The sequence below is a fragment of the Fusarium musae genome, chromosome 1 (genome assembly GCF_019915245.1).
Source record: "Fusarium musae strain F31 chromosome 1, whole genome shotgun sequence".
Lineage (NCBI taxonomy): Eukaryota > Fungi > Ascomycota > Sordariomycetes > Hypocreales > Nectriaceae > Fusarium > Fusarium musae.
Window position 1 is genome coordinate 242,628 of NC_058387.1, and position 16,334 is coordinate 258,961.

Here is a 16,334-nt window from a genome sequence, read left to right on the forward strand (position 1 = left end):
CTATGGGATACAACTCTACCGCATACATACTTCTTGGCGCACATTAACTATCCCCTACCAGTCTTGTGCCTCTAACATTCCAGGTACACAGGCGGAAGGCGATTGTTTTATTTCGTTAGCAGAACAAACGCCCTCCCTTCTGGATAACCTCAGATCTCTTTTTCTATCCAGCCCAATTCCAGAGACTATCAGGACGAGAGATCGAAATCGATCGATAGCCTACTGGCCCCTGGCGCCTCTTAGTGGAACACCTTCTCCCTCCTCATTGCGAGACTGCAAATCAGACAAATGGACCCGGCCGCGATGATGGGTACGTATGCGAGTTGAATCGCTCTCGTGATGCCATGGATAGCTTCTGCCTTAACATCAGGCTTGGCAGAATCGATGAGGCCGCTACCGACACCGGCGAGAGCGTCAGCGATCTCGGTCTTGGAGACGTTGGGGAAGACGCGTTGGAGAGCTTGCTGGCCATAGTTGACAAAAAGAGCGCCAGACATGCCAGTACCAAATACGATACCGAGCATCTGTCCGACTGTCATGAAACCGACACTGTAGGGGATCTCGGTGGGCTTGACTTTCATCTGGGCGACTGCAAAACCAGCTTGACAGAAGCAACCGACGCCAGTGCCGAGGATAATAGTATAGCCATAGATCTTGGCGTTCGAAGTGTGCTCATCGACGGTATCTGGTGCACAGTTAGTGACTGCAGTTCAGGTAGGAGGAGGGAATGGGTGTTACTTACACATTAGAACTCCACCGATGAGCTCCATCAAAGAGCCTACAATGTACCAAGGATAGTAGTATCCTGTTCGGCCCATGAATTGACCATTCAGCAAGTTGAAGGCGACGAGAAACAGGATGAAGGGCAACAGGTGGACCGATGTCTCTACAGCCGTGATTCCGCGAGTAAACTGATAATACAGTGGCAGGTAGAAAATTCCGATAAAGCTACCGAACGTTGCCAGCACTAACAAGGCAGTTAGCCTTAGTGAACCAATACAAGACACTTTTCGGAATGCATGACTTACTCATGGTAAAGAAGAGGCAAATCATAGTACGGCTCTTCCAGAAATGCATGGGAAACAGTCGGTTCTCAAACGTGGTACCAATCTGGAAGATCTGCTGGAGCACAAACAGGATGAGCAAGACACCAGCTGTAACAAACAGACCAATACTCCTGCCTGCATCCCAGCTCCACAGAACTCCACCAAAGTTCATCGCCATGATGAGGCATAGAACGGAACCAATGGAGAGAGCTGTACCGAGGTAGTCGATTTGAGCTAGACGGCTAGTCAAGGGGACGCCAGCCTGAGGCTTGAAGTCAGGGAGTAGAAGGACATAAATTGGACCAATGACAACCCCTACCAGTAAGTTCAAATAGAATGCCCATCGCCAAGTCGCACTACTATCGCCAAGCGATCCTCCAACTACAGGGCCAAGAACAGTACCAATACCCCAGATAAATCCCGTCAGACTTAGATACTTCGGTCTCTCGGCGTTTGTAGTGGTGACTGACAAGAGTGTCAAAAGCCCCATGTACATGCCGCAACCTCCCGCTCCAGCGATGGCACGGCCGACGATGAAGGAATCGATGTCGGGTGCACCACCACAGAGTGCAGAGGCGCCCATGAAGACGGTAGTTGAGCCAATGAACAGCTTTTTCGCTGAGAATGTACCGTAAGCTTTAGACCAGGGAAGTGTTGTTGCGGCTGATGCGAGTGCGAAAGAGACGCCAAGCCATGGAACAAGGTCAACGCGTTGATAGGTTTCTACGACTTTAGCTTGGACATTGGCGACGACGGTGTTGTCGAGAGCGTAGAGGAACAGGGCGGAGAGAAGGGCGCAGACAACAAGGAACCACTTGATACCATGAACATTTCGAGGAGAGGGGTCTGGTGCGGGTTTCTCAACCTGGGGCTCCCTAAGGGCTTCGTTGCCTGAGGAGTCAGGGCCGGGAGATGGTGACAGACGAGTGTCATCCGAGCTGTCGCCGGACCGTTTCTCCTGAGAGAAAGACATAGTGAAGAAGAGTATTAAGGCTTGTACAAGATTAAAGTTCTTAAGGTTATAACGCTAAAAAGACACTGTTGAACGATGAGCGAAAACTCCAACGCTAGGTGACAATCTGGGGTTATGTATTTCTGATGCTGTGGAGAAGCATAAAAATTTTCATATTTAAATTCGTAATTATCACAGCAAGCAAGCAACCAGTTTCAGAAGGCATGAAACGATGCGTAGAAATTACATAGAAAATGATAGAAACCATACAAAGTGAAGGGATTCGGAACCCTGTCGGCCTGTCCCTATAGGGTAAAGAAAACAAGAACAAGGCGACGACCGAATCAGGCCCGTACCGTAACGTTACAGCGCACTGTGTGGTATTCGCAAGGAGTTTGGCCTGAAAATGGAATTTGTGCCCATTGACCAGGGTCGGGTGCTTACGCGAGGTGATTAACAAGGCACGGGGAAATCGCCTGATTGTGAGCTAACACTAGCTGCCCCGATTGCATCTTCAGATCTCTTGTAGTTCTTGAGGATATGCTCCAGATGGTTGTGGACTAAAGTGATGCACGTCAGGGATATAAATTTGGGGTCTTTGGACCCAGAAACTGGCAAGGACAAATCAATATCCAATTCAATCTAATCACTCAACTCTACCTTTGCCTCAACAGTACAACCCTTTGCCAAATGGCTGCCATTAGCCAAGTTCAACCCTCTGAGGGCAAACCAGCCTCTGTGGGATTTCATTACCCCAAACAAGAACAAATTCCACCAGATTCCATCGGTGTCGATCAGATTCTGGTATCTTTCCTCTTCTCCCCAATCAACCCCCAAGACCTCCTCGTACTCGCAGGTCGTTACCCAGTCAAGCCGCTGCATACCCTAGACAACCAACCTGTGCTGGGTTATGACGGCGTGGCTCGCGTCCAAGCAGTGGGGCCTCTGACCAACCCAGACCAGACCCACATTCGGCCCGGAGACTTTATTGTTCCGCGTCGACATGGATTAGGAACCTGGAGAAGCCAAGCTATTCTTAGTGTGACGGATGTTATTCCCCTGTCGCCTACAAAGGATCTTCTTGGCGCATCTCTTCTGCGCATGGCCTTTCTGCCGGCTTACCTCCTTGTCGAGGATATGCGTGATCTGAAACCTGGTGATTGGATCATTCAGAACGCAGGTTCTGGAACCATCGCGAGGCTTGTATCGCAGTTTGCTCGTCTCAAGGGTGTTCGTACCTGCAGTGTTGTGCGTGATCGGGATGGTAGTACTCTCGATGCTCTCAAGGCTGATCTGCAGAGCCAGGGTGTTGAGATCGTGATTACCGAGACAGATCTTGCTAAGCATGGTACGCAGGCTTCGGCAGAACTCGCGGATGCTGCTGCCAAGGGCCGTGTCGTGCTAGCCATCGACGCTGTCTTTGGTGAATCCGGCGAGAGACTCGCAAATGCCCTTTCTCACGGTGGGACATACGTCAACTACGGGTCTCTTGGCGGCGCAAGTGGAATTATTGGTCTATCTCAGCATCTGCTGTTCTGGTCAGAGGTCAAGTTTCGGAACTTTCGTCTGTCTGAACAGCTAAAGGGTCGGACTGCAGCAGAGCAGGAATCTCTCCTGCTGTGGTTCCAGGATCTGCTTTCTCAGGGACTTTTGCGTACGCCGCCTGTGGAGATCATTCAGGTCCCTCGGGATGTTGAGGGCAGGGATGAGTTTGAGGGGCGTGTGAAGGAGGCTGTTACTGCAGGTCCTGCTGACAAGGTGGGAAGGGTCAAGCAGGTTTTGCAGTTTGGTAGGATCTAGCTGCATATGCGCCTTGTGAGGCTCAACCCAAGTGGTGGGTGGTAGAATTAGGTAGTAATGTAACCCTTTCATGCAAGCGAAGATCTTTTACGAGTTGTCACATAGAGTGAGATTGCGTCATGTAGCCTACATATTGTCCAACACCGAAAGAGGTATCGGCACGCGCTGATACCTAATTCCTCAGCTAACTTAACATCTGATGTGCGTAATACGAATGTGTCATAGGAATTGTGAAAAGGTGTAATATGCTACGTGGATGTCTTGGGTTTACCAGCTCTCGTGGAGCAGCTTGCACTCTCACGCTTGGGGTTGTTAGTCCTAAAGTAAAGAATAATTGTCTGGCGCCCTGTTAATTTGGGAAATTCGGTATGGTCCACCAGACAAGCTGTCAGGCAAAGGCAAATTTCTTGATAAAGTATAATCATCAACCGTCAACATCGGGAGAGAAACGAAATACATCAATTTAATACATCAAGTCTTTGTAGTTCTTTAGCGGGAAATATACAACTTCACCATGCCTATGATAAGGAGGCTCAAGTCATGACATCAACTGCGAATGAGTATGGCCCAGTTCGCTTACTGGAACTGCCTTTGCTAGTATTATAGACACATCCAGAAGACCCAAGTGAAGATGGGATCTGTTTGTATGCGGACTTGGTACATTTTGCTCAGACATCATAGGCTCGACTAATATACTGATTAGCCCCGCGAGAATCCTACTAAGTTCTCTGTCTCGGCCACGAGTCGGAATGACAAGGAACCCATCAGGCTCTCACTCAGTTTTCAGGTTTATTTAACATTAGTCTAGACAGACTACTACTAGACATAGAAACAAGAGACAAGTCACCAGAAAGCAAAATCATACCAAATACGTAAATTGATTAATTGACCTTTTCTATGAGTCTAGGACTACCAGTCATCCAAGTTTACTTCTTCGCCTGCTTCTCTCGCTCAATAGCCGATGCATTGTACTTGGCCAAAATGTCAAGCAAGCCAGGAATAGGCTCGTCAAAATCAATCCTAGCACTATTCATAAACCGAGCCAAGAAGCCGTAAATACCATTGAGGAAGAAAATCTCAGTAATCTCCTCATGACTGAAAGCCTTCAAAGCCTCATCCATGACGTCCTTGCTAACACGAGGTTGGCGACTGAGCTCTTCAACAATGCGGGCGATCAATCGCTGACGCGGAGTGAACAAGCTTTCAGGCAATGGTTCTTTAGAATTGCGAAGGGCCGCAAACTGTTCGTCAGTGAGACCGAGGACGCGGGCGACAGGCTCGTTGACATCCCACTCGTAAGGGGCATCAAGAGTGGCTGCAGTACGTAGAACAGTGGTTTGCCATTCTGAAGGGAGAATCTTTCGGTTCTCGCTCCAGCTGGAGGAAAGGAGCGTCATGAAGGGTTTGAAGAACACGTTGCTGTTGGCGAGGAGCTTTGAGAGTCAGTTAGTCTACTATGGTAAGGATTTGTAAGGGGAAATTTGACTTACTTTGAAAATGTTCCTCTCGAATGGTAAAGTTTGCAGAGCAGCTTTGATGTCTGGCGGGGCAGCGTTGGAGTCCACGTAAGGGAGCAGGTGCTCGTTGGTGACGACGCGGTTGTCCCAAGAAGCCATGGCTGATAGTCGAATGAAGAAGAGGTAAGAAAGTATGCAGAAGAGCTGGCAACGGTGATTCGTGATTTTGATCTGCTGGATTGGCTTGAGAAGTATATGCAACAACTCCTATATATACAAAACGACTATGCAAGTCACAATGTAACGTTTCATCCATTTACAATAACGCCAATCACAGCGAGGTCAAAACATCGCCATACTTCAAGCTTTTCGAGTATCGTAGTCTCGTCTCGGCCTGTGCCGCATACGACAACCCCTGGTTCACTCAGCTCCATCGGAACATTTACAGCCCAGTACAACAAACACTGTGTAAGATTAGCGTCGCCTCGGAAGCGGGCCGCTTCTAGTAGATTCTCTAGCTGCATGTCGCTAGAGTGTGACATCCCTCGGGATAAAATTGATGCAGTCACATTCCTAAAACTTGCAAGCTTGCTGTGTATGTACGATTTGGGAAACATTTTTCGAGATTACAGGCTTCTGAGTGTTTCGAAGGATTCAGATCCTTTGCCTGTAACCCACCACTGCTTTCTGTAATTGTGCAGCTGCATATCGCCACTTGTGAAACACACAGCTTACGGAGCCGCAATACGAACGAGTAATAGGAAGGATTGAGTATGCAGCCGCTGATTCAATAACTGCCTTGTTTGGTCTTCGATGCAACGATGCAACACATGTGGCGTCAGTGAGACTGCATATGTCGTGGGGGTTGTAAGCGAGAGCCTTGTTCAACCCGAATACTACATCCCGTACATGCATGATCGCCACTTCCAGAAATGTCATAGTACACGTCTTACACAAGTTTTGTGAGGTTATTCCCAAACGATTTGAGTAACGTATTGCTAAAAACGTCTGACGAGATGTGTTCTACTCCTTGTAGGGCAGGGAATCCAATCCTTCGGGGCGACGTTCGGCATTGCCGCTCTGCTTACTTGCAGATACCAGCAGCAGAGAAGGCAATTGAGCCGCAGTTCTTGTGTCAACACCTCGAGATGTGAAGAATTTTCCAAAGGCTTGAATAAGAGAATTGAAGTAGAGAGAAACAGAAGATATTAAGTATAAATAAGGGAACAATCTTGCAAAACAACTATCAATTTCATTCATCATCACAAGCATATCATCTTCATAGATCAAAAGCATCTAGATTAATACTCCAGCATCTTTTGTCTCCCACCTTAATAACGTAATTGTCTTCATCATGAAGCTCTACCACCACGTTGAAAAGCATGAGGATTTCTTCCTCCCCTACCAAGATGGCCTCACCCTCAAGCCTGTCGAAGCTCTCGTGAAACACGAGAAAGACATGGGCTTTTCTGATGTCGAGACTGTCCTTCCTGCGACTGAAGTCCAGAAGGATATTCTCAAGGAGGATGTTCAATGGGCTGAAGCGGTGCTCTTCTCTGGAAAGACATCTGCTTTGAGCTCTGAGAAGATCTTTGATGCATGGAGATCTTTGGCATATCACCGTAAGTATTCCGATTTCTGATTAGAGTTAAGATGGAAGTGGTGACTAACGCTTGGACTAGATATTTGCCTTCGATCTTGCATTACTGATGGACCAACGCCTAAAGTCGTGGTCCAGCGATGTATTGAGCCCGTTCAGTGGCGCCGTCCTGAAAAAGGCTTTGAAAAGCATCACCGAGGCTCAGCATTCCTGACTGTCGAGGCCAACAACCGTTCTAACGAGATTAATCTTGTTCTTCACTTTCATCGAGCTCTGATCGATACAACCTCACTACATACCCTCAGACTCGACTGCCTCCTTCAAATTCACGGCATTCCGGGTATTGAAAGTACTGGATTTACCGCATACACACGATACCTCGCGCAGCAGCGCAAGGACACCGACTCGTCCAAAACCTTCTGGTCCAAGACTTTCTCAGACATTGCTCCCCAGTCTATCTTTGGTCTTGAACCTGACGCTCTGGATGGTTTTAATCAGGATAGACATGGTGTTAGTGCTGTTATTCAGGGCGCGGAGCTAGCAGCGCTGAATAGCCTTGAGAAATCTCATGAGGACTCGAAGGCATGGCGCCAGACGTTCCTTGAAGCAATCTGGGCCCATGTCCTGAGCGCTCACTCTGACTCTGAAGAGGTTCTTTTCGGAACTGTTCGTCGAGATGCAAACTTTGTGGGATCGGACACTTGCGTCGGATGCCTCGATCAAACATATCCCATCCGACTGCGCGTTCCTACCGGCGAAGATGCAGCCTTCTCTGACCTTTCAGACTCCCTGGACAAGTATCACACGGACGCCGGTCGTCACGCATTCATCGGCTACACTGGGATCGAAGAGCAGGCCCCAGATGGCATGCTCATCGAAACAGCCGTCAGTTACAGCCAAACCACCAACACACCTTGCATCGCGCCAAGTTTGCGAAAGTTCCCCGTCGTGTTGTGCATCAACGACGCCAGCGTGCTGCAACTCGCTGTCAAATGCACAACCAAGATCCCACTGGAGAAGGTTGAGCTGGTCTTCAGGCACTTCGTCTCAGCAATCTTCAGTGCTGCCCAGGGCTTGAGCGCAGTGGACAAGTACCCACTATCTGACATCCAGCTCGTTTCGGAAGCTGAAAAGCGTCTCATACTATCTCGTTCAGTGAGTACCCGCAGTGTTCAGCCTACGACTATTCCTGCTTTGTTTGAGAAGATTGCGGCTCGATACCCTCAACGAGTCGCAGTTGACTTCCAAGGCGACGCTACCCTTACCTTCGCCCAGCTCAATGGCCTTTCCAACCAACTCGCGAGGAGACTGAAGCTTCAGAAAGGTGCTATCTATCCTATCTTGGCTGACAGATCTCTGGATCTGGTCGTGGCTATCCTGGCGGTCCTCAAGGCTGGGTCAGCGTATACTGTTCTTGACCCAGAGTTCTCGGTCAATCGCCTCGAGCAAGTCGTCAGCGATTGCAATGCAGCAGCGGTCCTGTCTACTCGCAGATACATGAACATGCTTCCCAACACTGTCGAAATCGGGCAAGATTACACGCGACTAATCATTGATGCCGCAGAATCACTTCGCAACGCTGACGGCATCGGCGTAGACGTAAAGCCTCAGGACCGCTGCTACATCATCTACACATCCGGTAGCACGGGGAAGCCCAAGGGTGCAGTACTCACCCATGAGGCAGCCACTAGCGGTATGCAGCATCATTCCCTGAACGGCCTGAATCGATGGCTTCTCTTCTACAACCCCAGTTTCAGCGCTGCTCAACGCACTATCCTCAGCACTCTTGTGAACGGTGGAACTCTGGTACTGGCACCAAAGGAGGCACTCACTCGAGATCTAGCGGGAGTCATTAATCGGCTTTCGGTCGATGCCCTCGGAATTACTCCTTCTGCCCTCTCTCTGTTGTCGCCTAAGGATGTCCCAAATCTCAGGAGTATCACGCTTGTGGGTGAGCAGACTCCTCAAGAGCTCGTGAACACTTGGTCTTCCGTCAGGGGCCTTACTCTGAGGAACACATATGGCCTGAGCGAGTGCACACAGCTCAACTTCGGAAGACCGTTAACTACAGTTGATGGGCACGCTCCAGACCCTCGCATCCTAGACCCACCAATCGACACGACGAGCGTCTTCGTTCTTCGTCATGGTAGCACCGAGCTCTCACCACTGCTCGTGTTCGGTGAACTATGTCTGGCCGGTCCACAGCTCGCACAAGGCTACATCAACGAGCCAGGCTTGACCGAGAAAGCATTCAGCGCCAACCCGTTCGGTCCTGGAAAGCTTTATAGAACCGGTGATAAAGCTCGGTGGCTTCCTAATGGGCAGATCGAGATTGAAGGACGTATCGATATGCAAGTCAAGATCAATGGGCAAAAGGTCGAGCCTGCTGAAGTTGATCGTCTTTTGGCCTCGCTTGAAGCGATCAAGGGAGCTGTGACATTTTCTGTCAAGATGGAAGATCGCGCAGTTCTGGCCACTGGCGTTGTTCTTGATGATGGCTATTCTTTCAGAGATGCCGTCAACGTAGCGAGGAACCATCTTCGCGCCAATCTGCCAGTTTTCATGACGCCCACTCTTTGGATCCCTATTGAGTCGGTACCTAGGAATGGGAATGGGAAGCTCAACTATCACTTGCTGCGGAGTAAGGCAAAGGAGCTCGGTTTCGCTGGCTTTGCCAAGCTCATGAAGTTAGGCAACGAAGAGGAAACGGAGGAAGTTCTCACTGATGTTGAAGAAAAGATTGCATCAGTCTGGGCAGACTCTCTCAAGATTGACGGCTCTGTCATTCGTCGATCTCATTCTTTTACCGACCTCGGCGGGACTTCCATTGAGGCTATCCGTGTTGTGTCAGAGCTACGCGAACACGGTCTGACAACTGAACTCGGTGACCTACTGACCTACATCCCTCTCAAGGAGGTTGCTTCTCGAGCTCAGACTCTTGCAGTGGAGGACCAGCAAGACCCGACGCCCTTCTCACTCCTTCAGGACGAGAAGCTGCTTTCAGAGTTACAGGCGAATGGTGATATCAGCGACGCTTATCCTGTGACACCCTTCCAAGAGTCCATGCTGGTGTCGGTCAACTCGCCCTCAGATCCATACACCTATTCCAGGACTTGGGATGTAAGTCAACTGGATCTCGTACGCCTGAGAGATAGTTTCGAGCAGGTGTTCAAGTCCCGCGACATCCTGAGGACCGTGTTTGTTCCATACAAACAGTCTTTTGTGCAGACCGTCAGGTCCAACGTAGAACTTCCATGGCTGGAGTCCCAGCAAACACTAGAGGCTTTCCAGCACAGTGGAAGCGTTCATCACTGGGATACGGAGAAACCTCTCTGGAAAGCGACTCTTACGTCAGATCAAGCACTAGTCGTGACCATGCACCATTCACTATTTGACTTCTGGTCTCACGGCTTTCTGTATGATGATGTCGCCGCAGTCTACACCGGCAATCCGGTTCCTCATCGCCCAAATATGAACCGGTTCATTCGATACTTGCAACAAGAGCCTTCTGCGAGTGGCACCTTGTTCTGGTCCGAGTACCTCCAAGGTGCTGAAGTGCTCAAGCTGAACAGTAACCAGCTCTACAAGACCAGTAAACTCGAGTTTGATCTCGGATATAGCCTTACTTCTCGCGCCCGAAGTGTTGGATTGACTCTCGGGGCAGTTGTATACAGCGCATGGGCCGTGGTTCTGTCTCGCCAGATCGGAACCAACGACATCACATTCGCGACCACTGTTTCAGGCAGAGAAGCTCCTGTTGTTGGTATCAATGATCTCGATGGACCTACCATGAGCACCGTTCCACAAAGAATCAAGCTCGGTACTGACTCTACCCTCCGAGACGTCGCTCAGAAGACAGTCGTGTCGTTTTCTCAGCTCCTCAAGTACTCTCAGGTCGGTATCGCTGCAGCCCTCAAAGCAGGTGGTATTGGTGCACAAGATATCGACACTCTTGTCAACATCTTGATCGATGCGAACAAGACCGAGAGATCGAGAAAGTCTCATGATGTCTTCAAGATGCGTGGCCCGCGGCCTCAATGGGAGTCTGGACATGGCATGACTATTCTGGAGGTCCAAGAGTCACAAGGACAGAGCGAGTCTACCATTCTCCGACTTTCAAGCAACGTAGATCCTCGACGCTTGGGATTCATCAAGGACTCACTAGTTGAGGTGCTACATCTTTTCTGCGTGAAGCCTGATTCTATCCTTTCGTCTACCAACATCATGGGTGCTGCTGAACATGATCTTGTCTTCAACCAACTTTCCAATCGGGCGACACTTCGTGTTCCAGAGCCAGAGCTTCTGTACAGCGCATTTAAGAGAATTGCACAAGAGGCTCCAGATGCTATTGCAATTAACTTTAACAATGAGGAAAGCATCTCTTACGGAGTCCTCGATAAACTTGCGAACCGCTTTGCTCACACACTTATCGACGCTGGCGTACAAACGGGTGATCTTGTGCCCATCATGCTTGACAAGTCAGTCGACATGATGGTCGTGATTCTCGGCACAATGATTGCTGGAGCAGCGTACGTTCCTTTGAGTCCCGACAATCCCACTGACAGAAACTCCTACATCGTGTCTGACACTTCCGCAAAACTCATTGTTGTTCATCCATCGTACGTGGAGTTTGGCGATCATGTCAACAAGTCTCTTGGAGTTGAGACACTGGTGATGAAGGGCTACCGGGACTTAAGCCCGACAAAGTCGCGTAGTGAGGATGCAGACTCATGCCCTATTGTCAATCACTCCCCAGACAACCTTGCCTATCTGATCTACACTTCTGGTAGCACAGGTCTACCCAAGGGTGTCAAGGTTCTGCACAGAACCGCTGCTGCTGCCGTCACGAGCATGATTCAAGTCGAAGGCCGCAATCAAGGTGTGTGGAGGACTTTGCAGTTCGCCAACTACGTGTTCGACGCATCAGTTCAGGATTTCTTCAACACGCTCAGTAGTGGCGGCACGTTATGCATGGCCCCGACAGACGCCTTGCTTTCAGATATTGCAGGCTGTATCAACCGAATGGATGTCCGCCAGGCTATCATCACACCAACTGTTGCCAAGTTGCTCAATCCAGCGGATGTCCCACGATTTGAGACGCTCATCGTTGGAGGTGAGCCTCTGACCTCCGACGTCATCAAGACTTGGGTACCACACTGCAAGATCTTGAACGTCTACGGACCAACTGAGACGTCCATGGTGGTAACCACTAAACGAACTGAGTCTTTCTCCGAAAATCATGTCGTTGGTAACATTGGCGCTCCGTTCGATACCGTCATGGCTTTCATCCTCGATCCAAACGGCGAGACACTGCAGCCCTACGGTGCAGTTGGAGAATTGTGCATAGCTGGACCTCAGGTGACAGATGGTTACATCAATCGACCCGACTTGACGACCGCTGCATACGTCGACTGCCCTCAGCTTGGAGTTCGGATCTACAGAACTGGTGATTTGGCACGGTGGCTACCTGATGGCGAGATCGAGTGTCTTGGCCGTAAAGACAACCAGGTCAAGATTCACGGTCATCGTATTGAACTTGGAGAGGTTGAGAATGCCATTCGGAACTCGGGTCTCGTGAAGGACACGATTGCTGTGGCTGCCAAGGTCCATGATAAGATCCATCTGGTTGCTTTCTGTACCTTCGATGATCGTGCCACTGGAGCAGACGGCACTGATATTCTCGACCCTTCCGCCATGAGAGATACCTTTACGAGCCTGCACGAAAAGCTCGGATCCTTGGCGACTTATATGATCCCCAAGTTCGTCATCCCTATGGCCGATTTCCCGAAGCTGCCTTCACGAAAGATTGATCGCAAGGCATTGAAGAAGATGCTAGACGATCTCGATCGAGATTTCTTGGCGCAATGCGTTCTTGAGTCTCCCAGCCAGGGCCACGCAATTGTTCCTGTAGAGACTCCATCCGAGGTCACCTTAGAGTCTGTCTGGGCGGATATCTTTGGCCTATCAACTGATCAGATCGGACGCGAGGCAAACTTCTTAGCCTTGGGCGGTGATTCAATCTCGGCAATCAGTCTCACCGGCCATCTCTGCAAACTGGGCTATCACCTCACAGTGCTTGATATCCTCCGGTCCCCTAAGCTCAAGGACATGGCTTCTGCCATGCGCAAGCTGGAAACTGAAACGGAAGGCAAGAAGAGAGTCTTCAACGTTCCCGAAAACGTCAAGGAGGCCGTTGAAAACTCTGGGCTTACATGGGATGATGACGTTGAGTATGGTAAGTTGCTCTTTTCAAACAATTAAATAGGTCATAAGATGCTAACCTTTATCAGCATACCCTTGTCCACCCGGACAGGAAGAGTTCTTGAAGCAAGGTGCTAGAGACTCTCAGATGTGGGTGCTTCAGACCGTGCGACGCATGACGGGTGTCATCGACCCTGATGCCTGGATCAAAACCACCACGCAACTCACTAAAGCCAACGACATCCTACGCACAACTTGGCTAGAGGCATCTCCCGGGAACTGGGTAGGAGTTGTCCTTCGCGATGCACAGCTCAACATAACAACTGTCGCCCTGGACTCGGATGAGGAGATGTCCGAATTTCTGGAGGACTTCTGGCGAACGCGTTTTGAGTTCGGTCGTCCCTTTATCAAATACGCCATCATCACTCATGGAGACTCATCCTGGGACTTAGTCATCAAGATGGACCACGCCGTATACGACGGAACCCTTCTGCGCGTCTTTGATCAGCACTTCGAGAACATTCTACAAGGCAAGTCTTTGCCTCCGCGGGTTGAGTTCCGTGATTTTGCCCAACATGTGTTTGAGCAAGATAGATCCAAGGCGCTCGAATACTGGAAGGACAGATTCACGCATGCTGGCCAATCATCCCTGGTTCTGAAGGGTCAAGATCTCAGTGGGGTTAGTGAACCTCGAGTCACCGCTAGTTTCAAGATGAAGATGGACACACGCGGCATTGATCAAGTGGCGAGGAACTATGGTGTCACTCCGAGCATCATCTTCCAGGCTGCCTTCACGCTTTGGTTGGCTAGGGCGACACAGAGTGATCATGTTCGCTATGATTATCTCCTCAGTGGACGAAACGTGGCACTTCCTGATCCTCAATCCATCAACGGAACACTAGCCAACTTCTTGCCGATCTGGACGAGTACGAGCTCCACTGAGAAGGTCTCAGATCTTCTCACGAGGTTACAAGATGACTTTTGGGCTGTCACGGAGAATGGCTTAGTCGGACTGGACGATATCTACCAGACCCTGGATATTTCTCGCACGGCTCATGGGAACAAGGTCTTGTTTCTGTCGCAGCCGTTCGATCCTGTTCCCTTGGATGATGCAACGACCCGCAATCGATGGCTTGTCATGGCCAAGTCAAAGGTGCGGATGTATCAGCCTTATGCGCTTGTAGTAGAGGTGTCGAAGTCCTTTGGTGATAGTTCAATATTGAAGGTCATGTATGATGAGAAGGTGTTTGATCATGGGATGGCCGAAGCTTCTGGTTCTGAGATCACTGGGTTAGTATTGGCTATGATGAAGGATCAAAAGAAGATTATGACTGTTGAGGAAGTTTAGATATATGCTTGTAGATTTAGACATTTTAGATTAATATTTAACAGACTTAGATGATACTCATGGCATCGACACTCACTCCAAGAGAAGGCCTCATTCACAATAGCGGTCTCTTTAATAAGATCTGCTTTGCTTAGGTGCATATTGAGACATTAACAACACGCTAAACAAGAGGAGGCTACAGCATACTATGAGTCTGTCCTCGCGACTTCCGTCTCCTAGAGATTATGGTGAGTAACTAGGCCTTCAAAGGTAAGCTTGAGATGGAGGTGTCCATCATACCTTCATTAATAGTCGTCAGACATAGCGCGGTGAATGTATTGAGCGGAACCCTCATCAGTCCGTACACTCGGCCTCTTCGCTCCTCTTGAACCAGCCGGCCCTTCAGGAAGGCCATACTCGGATAGTACAGTCCGACACACATCTCGAAGAGGCAAAGCGCCCAGAAGCGACTCAACTCGTCTCGCAGTACGAATGTCAGCAAAAGAGCTGAGGCCGAGATGGATGACGCAAGCTGAATCGCTCCTGATGAGATCTGTGTCGAATTTGTCTCGCGTGAGGCAAAAAGGAATGTGTAAGAGCCCAGAGACATTGCGCCCATAAGACTCGAAAATATGGTACCGAAAGGAGGATTTTCCCAGATTCTCTCACGGGCACGCGCTGACATGATTGTCTGTGGCCAGGAGTAAAGGATAAAGTGAACAGAGCCCTCGAAGAAACACATTGTTAATGTGAGAATAACGAGACTCGGGTCTTTTGCTCATATTGTCAGCTGAATTCCACCATGAGGGGTCGTAGCTACATACTCGTAAGAGACATTGCACTGGCCTTCCACGAAGTCTCGATTGTCGGGGACTTTCCTGGTGCTCCACGATTCTCGGCCTATTTTGAGGTTATCAATGGAATCCACAGTAGAAACAAAGCAGAGTTTACCCAGGATCGAGTTATGATCATCAGTGCCAAGCTTAAACAGACGATACTGAGCAAGAAGGGGGCGGTATGCGAGCCCAACGTATTCACGGCTGCTTGAGCTACGATACCACTACCAGCAGTAACGAGGCCATTTGCAACATCCATCATGCTATATATCGTGCTCAAAGCAGTCCCGCGGTCCCCAAATCCTTGTCGTTTATACTCGGCTGTCATCCAACTCTCAAACACCGAGTACAGTAAGGTCGTACAAAACCCAGCCATGACTCTGCCTACAAACAGTAGTACGATGTTTCCTGAGACCATAGTGAGGCAGGAAACTGAGTAGACTAGGCAATAACATTGGCACATGAGATTTTTGCCATGTTTATCTGCCAGTGAGTCCACGAACAGTGCGCTGACTCCAGCAGAGACGAAGCCAGTTGCAAACAAAGTGGCGATGGTAGGCTCTGGTAGTTTATGAGTATTCTTCAGACAGCTGTATAAATATGACGCCTGCAGTCGACAGTTGCAGGTTAGATATGACTGTTATTTTTACTGCACATGTTATTTAAAAACGCACCTGAAGCCATTCGGCAGCCAGCGCCAGACCGTAAGCCCACAGAAACTTGTTGCGAAAATTATAATATCTGTCACCCATCGACTCATGTTTCATATCGTGTATCTCATCGTCGATCATATCAAGACGCCTAGCCTCAGCCGCAGAGGCTCGAACGACCTTCAACGTCACATATCTGTGATGCCAGAAGGAAGCAAAAATGAGCGGTATCGTAATAATAATGAGCGTGATGGTGTAGTAATCCATAGCTGGCAGACATGTCAGGATGTTTTGTATAAAAGAAGGACTCTGAAACGGAAAAGCCGTGTAGTACAGGGAATGCCAGGGGAGAAAAGACTAAGAAAATTGGACGATGCCATCGTTGGACTACGAGACGAGGACCGTGCTGAGGCGTTGACGTTTCAAGCCGTGCCCCTGGAGTCCAAGGCTAGCCCTCATTGGTCT

The 16,334-nt window shown here is 49.5% G+C and overlaps 5 protein-coding genes across 5 annotated transcripts; 2 read left to right on the top strand and 3 right to left on the bottom strand.

The window, feature by feature from the left end:
- Positions 1 to 239: 239 nt before the first annotated feature.
- On the bottom strand, positions 240 to 2,019 carry J7337_000095 (uncharacterized protein; the record flags this gene model as incomplete). Its single annotated transcript, XM_044817859.1, has 3 exons — positions 240 to 685; positions 743 to 967; positions 1,029 to 2,019. 3 exons carry the CDS (start codon positions 2,017 to 2,019, stop codon positions 240 to 242), a joined length of 1,662 nt encoding a protein of 553 aa, XP_044685561.1.
- Positions 2,020 to 2,688: 669 nt separating this feature from the next.
- On the top strand, positions 2,689 to 3,798 carry J7337_000096 (putative secondary metabolism biosynthetic enzyme; the record flags this gene model as incomplete). The annotated part of the gene is made up of 1 exon (XM_044817860.1): positions 2,689 to 3,798. One exon carries the CDS (start codon positions 2,689 to 2,691, stop codon positions 3,796 to 3,798), a length of 1,110 nt encoding a protein of 369 aa, XP_044685562.1.
- A 926-nt stretch (positions 3,799 to 4,724) lies between these two features.
- J7337_000097 (uncharacterized protein) lies at positions 4,725 to 5,414 on the bottom strand (the record flags this gene model as incomplete). Its single annotated transcript, XM_044817861.1, has 2 exons — positions 4,725 to 5,231; positions 5,289 to 5,414. The coding sequence occupies 2 exons, from the start codon at positions 5,412 to 5,414 to the stop codon at positions 4,725 to 4,727; spliced, it is 633 nt and encodes a 210-aa protein (XP_044685563.1).
- A 1,195-nt stretch (positions 5,415 to 6,609) lies between these two features.
- Positions 6,610 to 14,404, top strand: J7337_000098 (NRPS protein; the record flags this gene model as incomplete). Its single annotated transcript, XM_044817862.1, has 3 exons — positions 6,610 to 6,877; positions 6,938 to 13,090; positions 13,146 to 14,404. 3 exons carry the CDS (start codon positions 6,610 to 6,612, stop codon positions 14,402 to 14,404), a joined length of 7,680 nt encoding a protein of 2,559 aa, XP_044685564.1.
- A 235-nt stretch (positions 14,405 to 14,639) lies between these two features.
- J7337_000099 (uncharacterized protein) lies at positions 14,640 to 15,068 on the bottom strand (the record flags this gene model as incomplete). Its single annotated transcript, XM_044817863.1, has 1 exon — positions 14,640 to 15,068. The coding sequence occupies one exon, from the start codon at positions 15,066 to 15,068 to the stop codon at positions 14,640 to 14,642; it is 429 nt and encodes a 142-aa protein (XP_044685565.1).
- Positions 15,069 to 16,334: the final 1,266 nt, after the last annotated feature.